The sequence below is a fragment of the Falco cherrug genome, chromosome 9 (genome assembly GCF_023634085.1).
Source record: "Falco cherrug isolate bFalChe1 chromosome 9, bFalChe1.pri, whole genome shotgun sequence".
In the NCBI taxonomy this organism is placed as follows: domain Eukaryota; kingdom Metazoa; phylum Chordata; class Aves; order Falconiformes; family Falconidae; genus Falco; species Falco cherrug.
In genome coordinates, this window is record NC_073705.1 from 16,710,683 (window position 1) to 16,730,954 (window position 20,272).

At 53.5% G+C, this 20,272-nt stretch overlaps 3 protein-coding genes across 4 annotated transcripts; 2 read left to right on the top strand and 1 right to left on the bottom strand.

The window, feature by feature from the left end:
• Window positions 1–6: 6 nt before the first annotated feature.
• TBC1D13 (TBC1 domain family member 13) lies at window positions 7–10,699 on the top strand. 2 transcript variants are annotated; one of them, XM_055721034.1, is made up of 12 exons: window positions 7–258; window positions 373–446; window positions 1,026–1,066; window positions 1,546–1,607; window positions 1,882–1,981; window positions 3,352–3,434; window positions 3,590–3,749; window positions 4,514–4,721; window positions 5,400–5,563; window positions 7,107–7,267; window positions 7,488–7,545; window positions 8,279–10,699. In XM_055721034.1, exons 1-12 carry the CDS (start codon window positions 236–238, stop codon window positions 8,342–8,344), a joined length of 1,200 nt encoding a protein of 399 aa, XP_055577009.1. In that variant the 5' UTR covers window positions 7–235; the 3' UTR covers window positions 8,345–10,699. The 2 variants fall into 2 exon arrangements, with proteins under 2 accessions (XP_055577009.1, XP_055577008.1); XM_055721033.1 differs by lacking the exon at window positions 7–258 and having other exon boundaries at window positions 260–446.
• A 1,393-nt stretch (window positions 10,700–12,092) lies between these two features.
• ENDOG (endonuclease G) lies at window positions 12,093–14,279 on the top strand. The gene is made up of 3 exons (XM_055721058.1): window positions 12,093–12,747; window positions 12,868–12,977; window positions 13,542–14,279. Exons 1-3 carry the CDS (start codon window positions 12,259–12,261, stop codon window positions 13,825–13,827), a joined length of 885 nt encoding a protein of 294 aa, XP_055577033.1. The 5' UTR covers window positions 12,093–12,258; the 3' UTR covers window positions 13,828–14,279.
• Window positions 14,280–14,676: 397 nt separating this feature from the next.
• SPOUT1 (SPOUT domain containing methyltransferase 1) lies at window positions 14,677–19,851 on the bottom strand. The gene is made up of 12 exons (XM_055721045.1): window positions 19,782–19,851; window positions 19,663–19,705; window positions 19,448–19,570; window positions 19,128–19,287; window positions 18,431–18,520; window positions 18,046–18,095; window positions 17,676–17,806; window positions 17,175–17,247; window positions 16,710–16,808; window positions 15,915–16,017; window positions 15,224–15,371; window positions 14,677–15,055 (listed from the first exon to the last, which is right to left on the bottom strand). The coding sequence occupies exons 1-12, from the start codon at window positions 19,818–19,820 to the stop codon at window positions 14,981–14,983; spliced, it is 1,134 nt and encodes a 377-aa protein (XP_055577020.1). The 5' UTR covers window positions 19,821–19,851; the 3' UTR covers window positions 14,677–14,980.
• Between the last annotated feature and the right edge of the window lie 421 nt (window positions 19,852–20,272).

Below are 20,272 nucleotides of genomic sequence, written 5' to 3' on the forward strand. Positions count from 1 at the left end.
GTGAGAAGGAAGGGCCGGCCCAGCGTGAGGCGGCCCGCGCGGGGCACGGCCGAAGGGCCGCCCCGAGGTGTGAAGGCCGGCCCGGGCTGAGGAGACCGCCCCGGCCGCGGCGGCTGCGGGGACGGGGCGCACGCCCCCCAGGGGGGCGGTACCGAAGGCCGGGCCCGCCCCCCGCGGGCAGGGTTTCCAGCCGGAGCGTTTATGCGGCGCGCGGGGAGGGGGCGCGGGGGCCGCCATGTCGCGGTTGCACCAGAGCAGGTGGGTGCTGGGGACCTCCTGCCCTCCCGTGCGGGGGATGTGGCGGGGGGCCCGGCGGGGGGCCAGGGAGGCCCGTAACAAGCGCTGTAACGCCTGCGGCTCCGCTCCCTTTAGGATCGCGGACTTCCAGGAGGTGCTCGGCGAACCCACGGTGGCTCTGGCCAAGCTCCGCGACCTCTGCTTCAGCGGTGAGCGGCCCGGGGGGGAGGGCGCGGGGCACGGCCGCGGCCCGGGGAGGCTCCGGCCGGCGGTGCCTGAGGCTGGCGCTGCGCCGCAGGGCTCGGCCCGGGGACGCCAGGCCCCAGGGGGGCTGAGGCCGCCCCAGCTGCCACGAAGGAGCCCAGTCCCGAGCTGGTGTGAAGCAGTGAGTGCTGGAAACCCGGGGCTGGCGGCTGGGTTTTCAAGCCCGAGGTCCCATCAGGCCGCAGCGGTCCCCAGCTGGCCTTTGAGCTCAGCCACAGACTTCCAGGCAAGCCCTTCCTTCCCCCTTTCTGACATGCCTGTGGGTTTCCTTGCTTCTGCTGTGCCCTGTCCATCACCTGTGCGGTCCCCCAGCTTTCTGCTTCCAACGCCTGCTGCAGGCACCCTGCCCCGTGGGAGGCACCGGCAAGTTTGGCACCGTATATAAACCCTATGGCGTCCCTGCGAAAACTCCTTGCCCCCTGGGGAGGAAAAGTGCTGCCTTGCCTGTTTGTGTGGCGACGCTGGCAAACCGCGGTGAGCAGACTGGGGCTGACGTAGCTATTTCTCTGCCTGATGTTCCACAGGAATTCCTTTTGACGGTGGGCTGCGCTGCCTGTGCTGGAAGGTGGGTTTTGCTTGGGGTGCTTTTGTTTCTTGTGAGCGACGCTTTGGTTTGCTTAAGTACACGTAGTATTTTTGGGCACTTAAAACTGTAAACAACCATAAAATCTAGAGCTTAAAAGCCATTCAGAATTGGCAGTCATTTGTGGAGATCAGCACTGGCACAGTCACAATAGCATTTAATGACACAGGGCAGCTGTCACCTAGGATGACAGAAAGCGGGTGTCTGCTCTTTGCATGAGAACAGTCCTCAGTATTAAGCTAGGAGCGCATTGTGGTCAAGTTGGCTATTGATCAATCCTACCAATAGGTCTGCATTGAAAGCCAGTCCCCAAAATATTCCTGACACTAGCTTGGCAAAGTACTAAAGCTCCCAGTATGTTCAAAGGACCAGTTCTAGCCACTGTGTTTGGTTTGCTCATCTTACAGGTATAACAGCTCGTTCTCCAAATACTAATTTGTGTGCATCTGTCTTCTGTACAGATACTCCTGAACTACCTCCCATTAGAGAAAGCCTTATGGAGCTCTTTGCTCAAGAAACAGAGGTGAGCATGTTGGTACTTGCCCTTTTATTTCAATGATATCTGCGGGGAAGGAGCATAGTTCCTTAAATAATTAAGTACCTTCATAACATGAATTGTTCTTGTGTGGAATGCACTGTTCTGTAGACTGCCTGGTGGACTGACCTCTTCAGCTGAAGAGAAAATCAAATGCCTTCTGGCTGAGCACGGTGGTAGAGAGATCTATTTGAACTCAGTCTGGTTGCATTCATTGACTTAATCTTCTGCTCCTTTGCAAACTCTTATTTTCTTCCTTAAGGGATCTGTATTCCCAGTTCCTAAAGGAAATGATTATACAGCCTGGGATCGCCAAAGCCAACCTGGGTGTTTCAAGGGAAGATGTGACCTTAGAAGATCACGTAAGTGTTGTTGGTGTTGCACAAAACTCCCCAGAGCTGTAAACTGTTGTTCTGGAGCCTGAACTCCTGGCCTGTTCTTGGCTCTGTTCTCAGCTGTTTTGCCCTGCTAGCAGGAAGGACGGTTCCTGGGTACCAGCCTGGCACTTGCATCTTAGTAGCCTTCAGTGGGAGTAATTGGCAAAGCACCAATAGCTCTGAAGAGGGCTGTTTGCAGCTATGCCTGTCCCTTCTCCCCTACCTTGTGGCTAGCTGCCCAGGCTGTGGGTCTCCTAGGAGAGAGGAGAGGATCACAAGAGGTACCTCTAGCAAAGAAATGCTCTCCTGGGAAGTCAGGTCTGGGGGTGGACTCAGAGCAGGCTAATCTGAACAGAGGATATAAGAGGCAGGAGAGTTAAGTTGGACCATGTCATGGAAGACAGGAGACTCCCTTATTTCTAGTTCTTCTGCTGGCTTTGGTTTTTTAAATGGAATATTTCCTGCATGCCTTGGCTTTTTCCTTCTCTGATAGCACTATAAGAGTGTATATGTTGGGGGAGGGAATGAAGTAACTGATCAGAAGAGACTGTAAAATGATATAGCTGCTTCCATGACTGGTCCTGAATGTTAATTTCTCTGCTAGCGTGCAGTTGTCTGTGCTGCTGTGGTCTCTGGAGGCTTTGGTGCTGTAAAACCAACATGCTTGTAAAACTCCATGTGTTGGCAGGTTGCAGTGATCTTTGAATCTCTTGTAACATTGATCCCACCCACCCCCCGCCTTCTCTCGGTTAGTTGTTAACTTTGCGTGGCTCGTGGTGTGGAGAGAGGAAAGCGTGTGTGGAAGGGGAGTTAAGTTTGCCATATTAGAAAACTGGTGAGATGTGGGATAGGTTGTTCATAGTAAAGTGTATTTCCTTTTTCCTGGACACAGTGGTGGTGCTTAGTCAGCCTTCTCAGAGCTGAGATAGAGGGCAATACTTGTAACTAATAGCCACAGTGCCTAAGTACTGCATGGGTGGGTAACTCTTACCCGAAGTACAAAGACCGTCTCTGTTGTACAGGTCGGAGCTGCAATGAGGAATCTTGTTGGCAGGGGACAGGATACCTGATTTGGGAACAAAGTCATTAAGAGACAGGTGAAAAGCAACTGGAAACGTTGGCTTCTGTCTCTCCAAGTGAACCGGCACACTCAGTTGTTTCACAAGCTCTGATCCGCTTCCTGCATGCTGTGTGAAGAAACAACACTAAATGTAGCTAGTGAGAGAAAAAATCAGACCTGATGTGCTAGGAGTATGCTGACGAGATGCCAGAGGGACAGCAGAAGTGTTAAATCTTTACTGAGGGTTTTGACGTGTGAAACATGCTTGTTCTGTTTCTGTTGTTTATTTCTTTAGCCCCTCAATCCAAATCCAGACAGTCGATGGAATACTTACTTCAAGGATAATGAAGTGCTTCTCCAGATAGACAAAGATGTCAGGTGTGTGAAGCAGGACAACTCAGGTTTCTGAACCCGAGTGGTTTGGTTAACACATTGTACTTCGAAAACAAAGTTTAGTATTAAATTGAGCCTCGCGTTCAACATGGGGCATGTACTTCCTTCTTATGCCTGATCTCCTTCTGTATCCGTCCTAGGAGGCTGTACCCTGACATGGCATTTTTCCAGCGCCCAACGGACTACCCCTGCCTTTTAATCCTGGACCCCCAAAATGAGTTTGAGACGCTGCGCAAGCGGGTGGAGCAGACCACGCTCAAGTCGCAGACGGTGGCACGAAACCGCAGCGGGGTCACAAATGTGAGCTCTAGGTGGGGTCTGTCCATGGGGCAAGACAGCTGATAAGGGGTTTTGTCTGTTTCTCTCTCCACTTGTGCGCTGGAATTAAGCAAATACCCCAGTAGGTACTGTGTATTCTGGTGGCTGGACAGCTTTGTAGAACCAGTTGGGGTGCCTGACAGTTGGGAATTACAGGTATATTTAATTTTAAGGATTACTTTTTCCTGACTTCTGGCAGAAGCTGGAGTTTTAGGAAAAGGTGAGTGTGTTATGCTTGACGTGTGCCTTTCTGTATGGGAACAAAACACTGAAGGGTTAATTTATTGAAGTTGAATTTATATAGCCTGCCAGAACTGGATCTCATAAACCTGCTATTAGGAAAAGAGCTGGCTATCTACTGAAATGTGTGGTTGTCTTTTTTTCATGAGCATTACAGTGCAAGTGCCAGATGGTGTTGGGGAAGGTGGCTTGCTACCACAACACATCTGTACTTCTCCTCATACCACTAACAAAGAAGTGGAACTGCTGTGGTTTTTTGCTGCATGGGGTCGGGTGGTGCAGTGGTTCAGGGGAACTGTCTGTTGCTGCACAGACTGCTTTGTTCTTCAGGGAGAGCCAGCGCTACGACTTCACTGCGTCTGTGCTTTGAGTTACTTGTCTTGGTTTATGTGAATACCTGCCTGCTTGGTATAAGCTGGTCTAATCTTTTGGGGGCCTGTCGTGTACAAAACTATCTGTGCCAGTTGGTTGTCCTGAATCAGCCATAGTCTTGCCTTGCTTTTCAGGTGAGCTCCCCTCTTAAAACGACACCCAGTTCTCTGAGCGAGTATGAAGTTCTGCCTAATGGCTGTGAAGCTCACTGGGAAGTGGTGGAGCGAATCCTGTTCATCTATGCCAAGCTGAACCCTGGGATAGCATATGTTCAGGGGATGAATGAAATTGTGGGGCCTCTTTACTACACCTTTGCTACAGATCCAAACAGCGAATGGAAAGGTGAGAGACTTTGGGCCACTTGGTAATGGCTGTCGTACTGCATGCTTTCTGTAAAGAACTGTTTTGGGAACAAGACTCTCTTTAAACAACTCTGTTTTGACCAGTCAGGGCTAAAAAGCAAATACAGCAAGAGATAAGGAGTTTTGGGAACCATAGCAAATTGATAGAAACTGAATGGGTGGTGAGTGGTAAGGACATGGGAAGTGAGGATTTCTGAAGGGTTTTGTTTGTCTTGTATGGATCTGGGTTGCACTTTGTGAAAATTAAAATCCCTGTAGAAGCTCTTGTTTGCTTACACTGTATATACCTGGTAAGAAAAGAACGGAGTAGGAGGACTTTGCCTTTTGCTTCTGCTTCACAGGAGCTCCTAGGATGTGTGCTGATGGCAGGGAGAGCAGATGATGTTCTTGGGCATAGATAACTGGCTGGTTTGTGACCCAATGTCATGAAGACCTTGTGTTGCCCACAGGGTTGGTATCTGCAGTAGCTCTGTAGAAATTTCTATTTAAAAAAAAAAAAAAAAAGTCCAGACTAAGCAAGCCAAAATTTTGTAGGATCTGCTACTTGATTCCAGTACAGCAACCAGACTATGGAGCCGGAACAGTTCTGTGTGCCTCAATCAGTGATGCTTTCTCTACTCCCCCGTGATTATTTTTTTTTTTTTCTTCCCTCCCCCAGAACACGCTGAAGCAGACACATTTTTCTGCTTTACCAATCTAATGGCTGAAATTCGGGACAACTTCATTAAGAGCCTGGATGATTCTCAGTGTGGTATTACCTACAAAATGGAGAAGGTCTACTCCACCCTGAAAGAAAAAGATGTGGAGCTGTATTTGAAACTGGTGAGGAGCTTAGGTGTTTCTCCGAGTCTCAGCTGGAACGTGAGGAGCAGAGCTTAATAGCGCATTTAAATGTCAACCGATTTTGTTAAACTGTTACTGTGCTTGAATAGAAAGGTTGAGAGAGTGTGTGAAGGGCTTTGCCTACAGGGCATAAAGGCTCTCTTATCTGTGGGCTGAAATAACCTCTCCTTGGAGTAAGCCTAGAGCGAGCTGACACAGCAAGGCTTTTCTCCCCTGCCTGACTGTGAAAGCAAACAACTCTTGTTGCAAAGCTGCCAGCTGTGAGTCCAAAGTGAGTTGGCCGCATTCCCTGGTCACCTGGGTTGAGGCGTAGCTAGCGCTAGAGTCTTTAGTTTCTTCTAGTTATCGGGCAAAACATGAGTTTTGCTGTATATTTCCTTGGAATGTGAAATTACAGGAATTGTGTCTGTCCTTTAAGAACAAAACAAAAACCAGCCTCCCCTGCTTCCATGCACGCACTGCTATAGCCTCTGATTGCCCTGACAGCACTGACTTAAACTGCATGGAGATAATCCCAGAAGTAAAGTGAAATCCAGCAAGATGGACCATCCCACCCACCTAATTTTACAATTCTTGTTCATCCGGGGTCTCTGAGTGCCATGGGTTGGTGTGAGTTTTGTAGAACATGTAGAAGGCAGCTATTGCTGAAAACATTTTCAGGTCTTATAGTCAATTTGGAGTGGAAGTCCAAGGAGGATTTGGAAGGGAAAGCTGTTCTTGTTACTCCAACCTCCACCAAATCACACTTGAGATTTTTTGCATTTAGAAAAATCAGGATTTATTTCTTTTATAATCCAAAAGATGGTTTGTCAGCCCAGTGACAGGACCCACAGTGTTGGCTGGTGGCTGATTCAGTGGGGAGAAAATAGGCTGCTAACTGTTTGTCTGGCAGGAAATGGTCTTGGCCATGCAGCAGCTGGTCCTTAAGAATATCAACAGCATCCTGAACTTGTTTGACCTTGATTAAACTCATGGTTCCTTGGATTTAACAGCAGAAAACAAGAAAGCTTCAGGCTAGAAGTGCTTACAGTACACTTTACTGACCATCAGTGTGAACTCTTCCATCTTTGTTTCTTTTTGTGAACAGTAAACATTTTGATAAATTCAGGGCTTCTGGAAAGGAGAGGAAATCCTGACAAAACAGTGTCTCTGGTAGAGGGGGAGGGCTGCAGCTTTGCAGAAAAAATTCAAATGGGAACGTTAAGGTTACTTGGCAGGTTTAACGGAACTTACACAAATAGTGCCTTTAGGAAGAAAAGCTTCCTCTACCCCATGTTGTGGACAGAGGAGCATTTTCTGGCTTGTCTGTAGACATGGAGCATGGCTGCACTAAAAATCTCAGTCTAGCTTAAACATGAGAGCCTTCAAAGGAGGCAGCGGGCTTGCTGATGTTGTAGCATGAGTTGGCAGCTTAGAGCTATATCAGGGTGGAGATGGGGATGGAAACATGGGGTGCATCTCTTGCTTGTAGGGAACTGGCCGAGAGCACGTATTCATTCTTTGCCTGGTGCATGTCTGACAGCAAGAACAGAACATCAAACCCCAGTTCTTTGCCTTCCGCTGGCTGACGCTGCTCTTGTCCCAAGAGTTCCTGCTGCCAGATGTCATCCGTATCTGGGACTCCCTCTTCGCTGATGATAAGCGCTTTGATTTTCTTCTGCTCGTCTGTTGTGCCATGTTGACGTAAGTACACAGGTAGTCCTCCTGCTCTTTTCTTTCCCTCCTTTCCAGGAGTCTTCTGTAGGCATGTGTTAAGGCATCTGGTGAATAGGTTATAGTCACTGTTCACAGTGGTATCAAAAGTGTTTTTTAAAACCTCTATAAGGGCACAGTGTAGTCTGTTTTTAAAGTTCCTTTTAAAAGTAAAAAGTCAGAAGCAGCTGGAATAACTTCTGTCTTTCAGATTAATACGGGATCAGTTGCTGGAAGGAGACTTCACTCTGAACATGAGGCTGCTACAGGTAAGGATTAAATATCATGGGCATAGGGAGCAATTTGAAGAGAAAATAGTACTGGGAGAGGGGATGATGGTATGGGAGAGGGTACGCCTGGCTGAAGAGAAGTACCAGATTTCTGATGTTTGCATGCAGAAAAATCATAAGGGACCTTACAGCACGCTCATTACAGGGAGCGTGAATCTTTCGCTTGTGCACCCATTCCAGCCTACAGGGAAATTATGATAGACTAGAAGTTTCTAATGTTCCTTTGGTTTGCAAAAAATGTAATTTCTAGCAAAGATGTGAAACCCTGTGTAACATTGTTAAAGTTTTGGCCAGAGGCTTTTGATTAGTTCTGAGATCTGTGAGAACCCAAGGTTGAAAGCACCTGCACGGCACAGTAGGATATCTTTGATTCTGCCAGTTCCTGCTTTGGGCTGTGCAAGATACTGGCTTTGATAAGGCTTTCTGGCATGACAATAGCCCTTGTAGCAGGCCAGCTTACTGCACCCTTGGAGGACAAATTAAAACAAACAACCAAACAACCTTCTTGAAGGATATTTGAGGCTTGATCAGTTGCAAAACAGGAAGCTGTTAGCTGTTAAGGGAGTAACTGAACATGGCAGTTATTATATATATATATATTATATTATAATAGGCCAAGAATGCTGTTGTCAAGGTTTGCCCTGCTTAAGTGAAACAACGTGTACAAGAAATGCTAGGTAGTCACTTACATCGCTTTGTTTCTTTGACATAGGATTATCCTATCTCTGATGTTCATCTGATTTTGAAGAAGGCAAAGGAACTTCAAGATTCCAAATAGTCCGTGAGCCTAATAAAAGGTGTCAGAGAAACTGTATGGCAGTGGATCCCAGGAGATGCCCCCACACAATGTGGTGCATTAAAGCCCCTAGTGGTCTCTGCAGGACTTCAGGTTTTGTGTTTGGGCTGCTGGCCACCTTGAAGATTTCCTTCTACTCTATTTATTAGGTCAAGGACTGATTACTTCCCCATCTACTTGGGTCCTGCACTCCAGATTTTTTTCAAATCTCAAATGCCTCTGTGCTGCCAAAAGCAGTTCTTTGTATCTTTTTTTAATGACTTTTAAGTAAGGGGAGAAAGAAATCATCTGTCTGCTTATTCCTGAAGGGATGGACTCCTATAGCATGGAAGTAACACACGGAGTAACTTCTGACAGGGAAGGGACAAGCTAAGTCCAGTGGCTTTTGGTGGGTGAATATAGAAGGATCTTCCTCCTGTGTATAAATTGTATTCCAATGAAGTCATGCATCCTGCCATTCAAGTAGCTTCTGGATTCTTCTCCCTTGTGTCTGCACTTCGCCATCCCTGGGGTGTGCAAAGAAGATTGCATCAGTTTCTCGTGATTGTCATCTGGCAGTTTGGACACCTTTGCCTGGGAGAGAGACCTTGAGAAGCTGAGATGGGAGGACACAATTACAGCTGGTGGCTTTGTGCACTGAAACTGCCTGAATCTGGAATCGCCTTACCAACAAGGTCTCCTTGAAAGCAAGACCGTGGTGGTCTTAATGAGTGTAGTTTGAAGTCAAGCCTTATTACGCACAGCCTTAGATCAGGAACTTGTTGCTGCAGGGAGGCCTCATGCTGCATTTCTGGCTCTGAACTGGAGCATATCCAGCTACAATCAAGAATCTGAAATACAAGAATCCGGCGCCTAGTCGCATGCAGTGAAGACAGCCGTATTTAGGGGCTTATACAGACATTGCACTGGGGTTTTCTGCCTCAGTGGCTTGTATAATATCACCCTGCATAAGCTGTGGTCAGAGTAACCTTGATATTGTCTCATAGTGCTTCTTGCCAGGAAGAGACAGGGTACTGGTCTGACCTACAAGTAAGAGTGCTCTTCTGATGTAATCCAGTGGGCATACAAGCATTTGTCATTAGCTGGCTGCTGGGGCTGATCCACTCTCCTGTGTACCGGTCCTGCTGGAGTCACAGTCCCGTGTTGGACACTGGTTCCTCCTGAGAGGGAAACCGCTGCATTTCAAATACAGCAGAGCAGGCTCAGGTGAACGTTGACTAAGACAAACTACGGAGAGAACTGCTAACCTGCCGGCAGCGTTGAGCTGATCAGAAACTGTAATCCTCAGAGGGAGAAGTTGCCGGCACCCAGGTGCTTTGGTGGTGCAGAAGCTCTCGAGCGAACACTAATCCAGCGTGCTTTTCCCTTTCTTTCTGTGCTGTGTTGGCTCACCTCTGCATAGCTGTTTGACACTGCAGTTTCTGGTATTTATGGGTATTGATTTGTTAAAGGTCAGTTGTCTTTGTAAGATTTGCTTAAGCTCCTGATGGCCCAGAATCACCCTAGCAGGAGGGATGTTGTCAGCTTTCAGCTTTTTTACTAGTGTTACTTCCTTCACTGAAGGCCAGTTCTTTACACGCTATTGTAATTCTCACAAAGGTGGGTGGGGAGACTGGAGGACAGGTTGATGCTTGTACCCACGTTCTTATTGGCAATCCCAAGCAATCTTTGCCTCTTCAGAAGATGCTTGAGTAACACTGATGCAGCCAGGTGTTGCTGCTGTGGCGGAGCAATAGCAAGCGAAGACTTAAAACAATCTGTAATCAACAGCTGTGGCTAACAGTATCCCTCTCTGCTGCAGTCCCTTCTAGAGGGTAGAGTTTTCCTCCCAAGAAATACAGAGCTGATTGACCAGGACAGCTCTGTGATGAAGCATTCTGTCTGCTCTAAGCACTGGGGCTATGTTCTTCCTGCCTTGTATCGCTGAGCTATTCCTGGTGGTCTCATGGTCTCGGTTCTTGGGTACCCTGCACTAGAGAGGCCGGTGGTTAGACCCTGTATGGCCAAATGGCTAGCTGGGAGACACAAACGCAGAACCGGAGGGTCAAACTCTTCGGCAGAATTGGACCTCCTCCAAACACTTATGCCTCAGAACTGCTCTAAACTGCTGTAGCCTGCTCACATTCCACTTACAAGCTCTGCTCTCACATCCCTGAATACCTAGGCTGTCTGTTCCAGGTCCTTCTGACAAGCGCAGGGTTCCCTTAAGCTGTATTTTCTCTCTGGTAAATGGGAGCGTCTGTGAGGATTCCTGCTCTGAACAGCTAGAAGTCTCCTTAAAAATAACCTGAGAAGGCAGCAGGCAAATCGGGATTAAAGATTTTACTTGGAGATGAACTTCTGCTTGTTTTTTAGAGTGGCGTTTGGGCCCTGCGGTTGACCTCCTGCAGAGGAGTTGCCCAGCTCTGAGGTGGGTGCTGGTCTGTCGCATTACAAACACTTGAGGAAGACACTGGGAAGGTGGCTAATTAAGTGGCAAGTGCAGGTGGCTGGCTGGGTACGGGTGTCATGCTGTCTTCTCTTTTCCTAGGTGCTGAAGGGCTTATGTTACGCCATCTTCTCTTTAGGGGGAGATGCTAAATGCTTTTAGAAGGAGTCTGCTGTGGTCTAACAGGATGCAATGAGGGCTTTGGCTGCTGGAAAGGTTCTCTAGGATAAATTCTCTAGCCTTATCCAGACTACAGCTGCTAAATTGATTGAGCTTTTCAGAGAGAACTTTTAATGACTTTGATACACCCAGACAGGCTGGTTCCTATGTGAAAAGCAGTTTTATATTCCTGCTTATCCCCTCCTGTGTGGTAGGACTTCTGTCTGGCTGTTGGAAGGACTTGTTGGACTTTTCAATGGCTTGGGACATCCCATTTTTTATTGTTGGGGTCAGACTATTTCAATAGCACTTCCTTGCTCTTGTGGCCAAATAACACCTGCTCCACCCTTGAGATGTTTTCCCCTCTGATTTCTTTTAATCTCAGTCTGCTGCAGGAGCAGTGAGGTTGGCTGAAGCAGCGGTTCTTTGGGTTGGGGGGCATTGGCCTGTGGTGCCTTGGACACCCCTTCTATCTTAGGGGCCCAAACAGAGGATGTTTAAGTGGCTGTTACAGCGCGTTGCTCACAGGCGTGGCTGCTGCCAGGAGGGGAAGGGGGACCCATCTTCAACTGGGAGGAAAAATGGGACGCTGTGCTGGATGCAGGGGAGCCGAGCCTTCCCTGGGAAGAAGAGGGGCCGCTCTGCCTGCAGCACCCTGCAGCTCGGGCTGTGGGAAACGTGGTGGCTTTGCCAGGGGGGTAGAAGCAAGAGGATGCTGGCCATCGAGTTGTTGACGGCGGTCACTCAGAACACTGATTTTGCGTTTGGATTTTGTGACCTAACGTGGGCTGATTCACGCTGAGGCAGCGGGCGGGATGGGGGGCAGCGGCGCTTTGGGGGAGGCCGGGGTGCCTGGGCAGGTGGGAAGGGACAAATGCCGGAGGGCCGGGGCTGGGTGTGCCCTGGGTGGGGGAGGCGCCGGCGCGGGTGGTCGAGGTCACTCCATCGCCCTCGGGCTCGTCCGCGCTTCCGCTGAAGCTCCGTTTGGGCGGCGCTGCCCCGGCCCCAGCGGGCGGCTGCGGGTTACGCGGCCGGGCGGGGGGCGCGGGCCGCCCCGGGGGCGCCGCCGCTCCCAGAGGGGCTGGCGGTGCCCCCGCTGCGGTTTTGTACTCGCCGCCGCGGGGGCTCCCCGTTCGGCGCTGTGCTCCCGCCTGCGCAGCCAAGCCCCGCCCCGCCGGTGCCGCTTCTGCCGCCGCCGGGCCCGGGGGTCGCGGCCTGCCCGGCCCGGCGCCCCTCGTCCTTAAGAGGGCGACGCTGCCGCGGCCCCTTTAAGCGGCGGCCGCCCCGCCCCGCGGCGCAGCGCACGGCCATGCTGCGCGCCCGGTGGCTGCTGCCCGGCGCCGCGCTGGCCCTGGGCGCGGGGCTGGGGGCGGCCCTGGGCGCCCGGCGGCGGCCCGAGAGCGACGCGGTGGCGGCGCTGCTGGGCCGCCTGCCCGTGGTGCCCGCCGTGGCGGCGGCCGGCCCGCCGGGGGCGGCGGGGGGCGAGCTGGCCAAGTACGGGCTGCCCGGGCTGGCGCAGCTGCGCGCGCGCGGCTCCTACCTGCTGTGCTACGACCCGCGCAGCCGCGGCGCGCTCTGGGTGATCGAGCGGCTCGAGCGCGAGCGGCTGCGCGGGCCCTCGGAGCGCGCCGCCTGCGTGTTCCGCGAGGACGACTCGGTGCACGAGTACCACCGCGCCACCAACGCCGACTACCGCGGCAGCGGCTTCGACCGCGGGCACCTGGCGGCCGCCGCCAACCACCGCTGGAGCCAGGAGGCCATGCAGGACACCTTCTACCTCAGCAACGTGGCCCCGCAGGTAGGGCCGCGCCGGGCCCGCCGGGGGGGTGGGGGGTGAGGAGCCGGGCCCGCGGGGGGCGCGGGGAGGCGGAGCGGGGAGGGCCCCCAGTAACCGGCTGCTGCCCCGCGGCCGGGCCAGGACCCCCACCTGAACGCGCACGCCTGGAACAGCCTGGAGCGGTACAGCAGGAGCTTGGCCAGGAGCAACAAGGACGTCTACGTCTGCACGGGGCCGCTTTACCTGCCCAGGTAAACGCGGGGGCCGAGCGCGGGGGGGGGAGGAGAGGGGCAGAGGGGGCACCCCCTGCACCCCTGGCCGGGGCGATGTGCAGGAAGGAGCCCCCTCGGGGCAGGGTCACCCTGCCCCTGCCCCCCTTGAGCTGGAGCTGCAGCGTAACCGCCGCCCGCAGCGGTAGTTACCGGGTTAGACCGCAGGCCTCTGAGCACAGAGTTTCGAGGTTTTGTTTCGTGGGCTGTTTCTCCACTTCAGACTGTGACTCTGCTTGCAGAGACCCTCACGCAGTGCTAAAGCGCAGCCGTCTCGTGTGGGGTCTCTTCAGCAGCAGGAAACGCTTGGGAAGGCTGTTAGGGAGAGAGCAGGGGAGAAGGGATATGGGGGCGCAGAGCCGACACACAGCTCAGCCTTCCTGTGTCACGTAGCCCCCGTCTCAGCAGTGGGTTTGCACCCCTGCTGCAGAAGTGGGGCTGCTCCCTGCCGTCCTGTGGGGTGGGAGCTTGCTTCGGGGGCAGAGGGCTGAGGGGGTGGACGTGGCACCAGACTAGGAGGTAACACAGGCGTTGCTGTTGGTGCAGGATGGAGGCGGACGGGAAGATGTATGTCAAGTACCAGGTGATCGGGAAGAACCACGTAGCCGTCCCCACCCACTTCTTCAAGGTGCTCATCTTGGAAAAGGAGAGCGGGGAGATAGAGTTGCGCTCCTACGTGATGCCAAACAGCCCCGTGGATGAGAAGATCCCCCTGGAACGGTTCCTGGTTCCTATTGAGAGTATTGAGCGAGCCTCGGGGCTTCTCTTTGTCCCCAACATCCTGAAGAGAACAAGTAACTTGAAAGCTATCACAGCTGGAAACCAGCGTTGAACCCCAACTAAGCAAATCCAGGTATCCCCTAGGAAGGACCGAGAGCAGTTGCCTGCAGGGTAATAGTTCTTTGTGCAGTTTTAAAGGTGGGAAATAAGAATCAAACCAATGCTTCTCCTTACCCTTGCCCTCATCCTGCATAACAGTGGAACACGCCATGCAGCAGGTCTCAAGGGCAGGTCCTGCAGAAGGCTCCCAGGCACTTCACTTTAGCAGCCTGCTACAGAATCTGCTCTTGCTCTGCCACACAGACCATGCTCCTGTAATTGTTCCCTTTGGGTTGTGTGTGGCTCATTAAAACAAAGGGAAGTTAATTTAATTTCTGCTACTTAGCGGGGAAGGATGGCTGCAGGGGGGGAGGACATGAGAGGTTCCCGCCTTTCTGTGGCCAAAGGCTTCTGTGATTGTTTTCTTTCAGCAGATGGTTTTAGCAGTAAAGCTTTTGATCATCACCAGTATTGGGTGTTTCTTATCTGCTCTTACCAAAGCTCTGAATATCCTGGCAGGAAGAGGGGAGGACAGAGCCAACTTTTCCCGCTGCTTTCCTGTTTGAGCTCAGTGTAGGCAGAGCTTAAGGCATCACAGATAGAGCTGAACTGTAACAAGCTATGCTGATGTGCTTTAGTGCTGAGGCCCAACAGAGGCTCCAGCCTTTCCTACTGTTGGTGAGGATGAAGACTTGGAGTTGAAGGGGGCTGGGAGAAGTCAGGCCAAGACAGGAACAGCTTCTTGGCACAAGGATTAAGCTTTGACGTCCTTCAAATCTGAGGGCCACACGGCTCTAGAGGCACTGAGCATGCAGGATCTTTGCACGCTGAGCACCCACCCAAACATGGACTTCAAGGCAGCTGAGGTTCTGTACTGCTTTATTCCCCACCCCAGACACCTGAACTGCTGTGACCCAGGGCTGGTGCCAGCCCTTGCCTCAGCTGCTGAGGGGCAGCAACCAGCCCTTGGCCAGGCCGTGCAGGCTGGAGGGCGCAGACCTGCTGCTCCCAAGGGCAGCCCGGCGCTGGGTCGAGCAGCGCTGCCAGCTTCAGTCACGCTGCGTCTTGGCCCCACCAGGATCTTGGAAGTGATTTGCCCAGCACCTCACGTTTGAACAGCCGCTTCCCCATGGCAGACCTCAGCAAGGTCAGTTGTTTTCCTTCCCTCAGCTGGCGCTGGGTGTCCTCACGGCCTCATCTATGTGGGGTCTCAGCGCAGACAGAGAGATCAGCAATGCTTCCTGGAACAGACCCAGTCGGCAGTCAGAACTGCCAGGCAGGCCAGCTGCTCTCTGCCAAGGCATCGCCATGGGGAACAACATGGGGGCCACAACTGTTGCTGCCAGAGGTGGAACCGCAGCGGTGCTCTGCGCACGCGGGCATCGCACCCCGTTAGCCACCCGCCCTACCTCTGTCCGGATGGTTCTGCTGCCTTGGTTGGGACAAGTGTTCAGGTAGAAGTCAAATAAGACGCTTGGGTCTGTGACCTCCAGGTTTGGGTCCACGTCAACCCCAGCTTCCAAGCCCTCAAGACCTCCAAACACGACGAGGGCATGCCTAGGGGAGAGCACAGGGACAGGCTGAGAGGGGACGTGGCCCCTATGCCCGCCCCGAGGCAGATGCTGCAAGCTGTACAGAGGAGCACTGCTTGTGTGCCTTGAGCCTTCAAGCGTGTGAAGAACTGGCCTCGCAGGAACAGTTCTCTTTAAGTTGATCTGCAAGAAGCAGGCTTGTTTCTTTTGAGTATCTGGGTCTGTGTTCAAGCTCCTCTGTGCCGCTGAAGCAGCGAGTTGTGTCCCTTGCTGACTATCCATTCCAGCGGCCTCTCTAACAAAGGCACTTTGCCAACGCGACAGTCCCTGCTCCCAACTCCAGAGAGACAGGAAAGGAATCAGCCTTGTCCTGGGGTACTCCCCCAGCTTCTGATGCAGAGGAACGTGCCTTGGCATAAAAGGAAGCAGCAGAGCACAGGAGGGGGCCTGCAGGCGCTTCTGTCTAGGAGCATTCCTGCCTGGGAGGACAGCAGTGCCGCAGTGCAGCTCTGTGGCTGCACTAGGCCTCTGGTGGCTCCACACAGGGCCAAGCCAGTGGGACACAAACCTGAAGGACGGGAGAGTGGCCTGATCTACAGAGCTGCCCCGCTCTGAGGTCCCAATAGAGAGGTCATAGCCTTCCTTGAATGGGCACTCTGAAAAGACAGCACCTGCAAAACAAACACGATGTGTGGTTACTTATGTGGTGCTCTCACCCACGCAGCGTGGTTCCTGGACAGGCTGATGCCCCACAGGTGAGGTAGCAGCCAAAGGAATTGCTTTTTGGTGCCACTAGTGCATCAGGAAACAAAAGAAATATTTGTCTTTCCTATGCACTTTCCCTGCTGCAGGAGTCTCCAGCACACTTCACCGCAGCACCTTCTCCTCAAAGCTCAAACAGGTGCCGGGAATCATTCCTTGACTAACAGCTTACAATTTTCCTAGGAAGTCCAATCAACCAAAAGACAAGAAAAGGATTTTGCAGGGCTTTTGAGCTCAAATGTGACTGCCGGCTTTGACGTGAATGAGTGGGAGGTAGTTATCATGGAAATGGAGATGTACTGGCTGGAGATGGAGAGCACGAACTCCTGTCTTTTGCTACAACGTGGACGTTTGGAGCAATGACGAGTGGAGGTACAGGGCAGAGTACTGGTGGCACTTGGTGATTAATACCCCTAGCTTTAGCCCTTGCATTTCATTGCTGCAAAGCTGCTAGCTGCGTGTGTAAGCTGCCTTTAAAATGAGAGACTTCTAAGAAAGAGACATAATGTGTGCTGCAGGTGTGCAGCCAGTAGGCCTGAAGCTGGTGTGGAAGCCCAGGCAGAGCCAGGGCAGACAGCAGAGAATCCCTGTGAATACTCACTCAAGCAGGAGGCAAGGCGGACGCTGTAACCCCAGTACAAGCCTGAGACTGTCCGAGGGTGGTGTGTGGACACCACGGTGCCTTTCCGCACTCTGGCTTCTGAAAGGGAAGCAAAGGGATTAACAGCCCTGTGACCTCCTAGTGAGCTGGATGTGACCAGCCGCGCATGGCAGTTTCTCCTGGGGCAGGGCACCGACTTGGTGTACAACCCAGAACCTCCCTTTTGAGCACATTCCAGTAAGCGTGCAAGTAGGACAGGGCTGTTTATCAGCTCTTTGACCAGTAAGAGCTTTTTCCAGTTAACTAGGGAGGTATGGTAAGGGTGATACTAAAATGGTGTGTGGAGTGAAAGACACCCTGCGGCTTTGCACTATCTTCAAACATCAGTAATCTGAAGGCTGTCATGTGAAAGGACCAGCCCCTGCAGGACTGAAGGTTACAGATGTGAGCAGGGCAGTGGGTTACCTGGCTTCTGGGGTTCTGCCAGGCGCACAGTGACTCGCAGTCCAGGCTTCAGCTGTCTGTCGATCTGCACCTCCTGCAGTGACAGTCACCATCAGCATCAGACATTCTAGTACTGGGGAAGGTGGGGATGGACGGGGAGGATGGAAGACATTCTAGTACTGAGGAAGTGGGTGTCTGTTCTGGCCTGGAGCTGGAATGAGGAGCTCTGTGACCAGGGCCTGTGTGGCTCAAAGCAGGCTCAGGGCGGCTCGTCGGCAGCCTGAGACTTATTTTGCTGCTTAAAGGTTCAACTCCAGTAGCAAAGCAATGATGTGCTGGAACGGGCAGGCCCACCAGGACTTGGGAAGCCACAAACATTGACGAGCCAGGAGGGACAAGATAGCAACAGCATTTAAACCTCATGCCAGCCCACCACTTCATGCCAGCAGTACCCATCTTGCCTGCTTCAAATCTGCCAGAGACAGAGGAAGTTGTTTTGGGATCTGTGGGTAACAGACGTACCTTCCGCATCCCACAGTTAACAAAAGAGCCTCTGTCTGGCTTAGTTGGCCGGTCCAAGACCACCCCTTCTCGGTACTCTGAATCCTCATCCACACGCATGTGATGGGGGCTGTCCAGGGGGTTGAGCAGCCCTAGAACAGCACAGAGGAACGCAACCAGTAAGGAGAGGACGTAATAGGTGGGAACGCAGGTTTAAGTACAGCTGCTCTGCTGCCCCCTCCCTCCCTGGCCCAGTGTAGCCAGCACAGCACCTCACCACCACTCTGACTGAAGCGGGGGCAAGTTACACTGTGCATCTGTGCAAAACAAGCCAGAGCTCAGGCAGGGGCAGCCAACGTGCTGTTGGCAACAGGGACAACTGAATCGTTACCTGCAAACTGCAGATCCTCATGTTTTGGAAAAAAGGATTTCCTCAAGTACCTGTTACCAGAGAAGGTTGAAATGTGAAAACAGAATCCAAGCCTCAGTTCTAGGCCTGTTCTGACTCAAAGGAGCGGAGTACAGAGAAAAGCACGCTTAGCTGCCTCATGTCGCTGATCTGCCCCTAACGTATCATGCAGGTTGTATCCTGCATTCACTGCTCTTCTTTTAGTTAAACTCCTGAACCAGACAGGTGAAACCATGATATTCGTGTTCCCGCATAATTATGCGGCACAAACAGAATTTGCCTCCTGCCTCCGTGCCCTCTAGCATGACGTGCCCACAGTAGTCAGTTCTGATGCAGACATGATGTAGTCTGACTGTGGTAGACTTACTGAGGACACTCCAAGTACTGCAGGATCCGAGCCAGCTGCACGCAAGCCTTGCCTCTCCTCCCAATTCCATCAAAGTCCCCCTCCACGCTCCTGAAAGAGAAAGCAAACAGCTTGCGAAGTTGGCATGAGGCTGGTCAGGCCTCCAGAAGACCAAGCAGATGCTCCTTAGTTTGAAAACAGCAGCACAACCTTCCCCTCCACCCCTTGTAAAAGGGCTGTTCCAGAGGTGGAGACTGTTAACAAAGCATGTTTGGAATGCTCTCTGCCAGCCGAGTACCTTTTCCAGCTTTTTGATTTCTATGTATTGACACAACCTGGCAGTTGGATGCTACAGGACCGCATGGCTTGGCCAGTTAATGCCGATGCAGGTCCAAGTAAAAAGCTGAAGGACAGGAATTCCTGTTCTGTAAGGATATAGCCCTGCCCTGCCCCCTCCACAGCAAGATTTAAGAGTACAGAACTTGACCTCCTGCTGCTTTGTCATCCCTATGCTGGGATAAAGGATCCTAGTCCCGTGGGCAGTTAAGGCGACCCCTTTGCCCAGCAGCACAGGGCTCCCTGTAGTCCTGGCATTTGAGAGAGGCTCAAACATTTGCTTGAGCTCCACATGGTTCTTTCCTGGTCTCAGCTTAATAAAAGCCTGAAGAAACCGAAAGCAGAGAGGCAATGCTTTCTGAGCATGATGGCTCCTCCTTACTTTACATCTTCTCCGTGCTCATCAAACACGACGATCTCATCCACGCAGAAAATGGCACAGGCCCGGGCGATCTGGCCAGCAAGGTAGGTGCGCAGCTCCAGCGACTGGGCGTTGTTCAGGATGGAGCCTGGCAGGGCTACGCTCAGCGTGTGGTGCCGCCCTGGGGAGCGGCACCGTCAGAGGGACCCGCGGCCCAACAGCCGCGCCCCCCGCACCTCCCCGCCGGGCGCCCCCCCACTCGCAACCTGAAACCGACCCGGCCGCACCGGGACGCCCCAGGGCCGCGATCGCCCCCGCCGGGGCCGCCCATCGCGCGTCACCTCGGTCTGCGCTGGGCTCCTGCTCCCCCGCCTGCTTCTCCGCCAGCTCCCGCTCCCGCACCCGCTGCTTCTCCAGCTTCTTCAGCAGCTTCACCTCCCGCCACTTCTTCTTCTCCGCCTTCCCTGCGAGGGACAACAGCACCTCGCCTCAAGCAGCGCGCCGCGGGGGCGCCGGGGCCCGCAGCGCTCGGGGCGGCCCTTCCCGCCGGCCTTACTCTCCTGCTTCCAGCGCCGCCAGTCCACCTTCCTCTCCACAGCCTGCGGGACACAGCGGCGGTTACGGCCGGGTCCGGGTCCGGGTCCGGGCCCGGCCCCAGGCCCGGCCCCAGCTCACCTGCAGACCCTGCGGCCGCCCCACGCCGCCGTCCGCCATCTTGCGCCGCGCACCCCCCTCAGCGCTGATTGGCCGGAGCGCGGCGGGGCCGCCCACGGCGGGGCGGGGCCGCCGTCACGTGAGGCAGTGGGCGGGCGGGGCAGCGTTTCGGTTGCCCGCGCGTACCGGGAAGCCAGGCAGCGCTCGCCTCGCTCTGCGGGGGGGTGGGCGGCCGGGGGAGCCCCGCGGCGCAGCTCAGCGTGGCCGGGGGGAGCAGGACCCCCGCCTGCGGGTGTCTGCACCGCACCGCGTGCGTGTCGGAGGATGGGCAGGTGCACCCTGCCCCTGCGGGTGTTGCGTTAATCTTGATGTTGGTTTGTCAGTTTCGGTGACCACAGCTCGCCCCGCCTCTGGCCCAGATGCGTGCACGAGGGCCTTCAGCGCCGCCCTCACCCACCCGGCGGGGCGCATCCCCCCATCTCCCGCCGGCCCTAGGGGTGGCCGGTGCCACG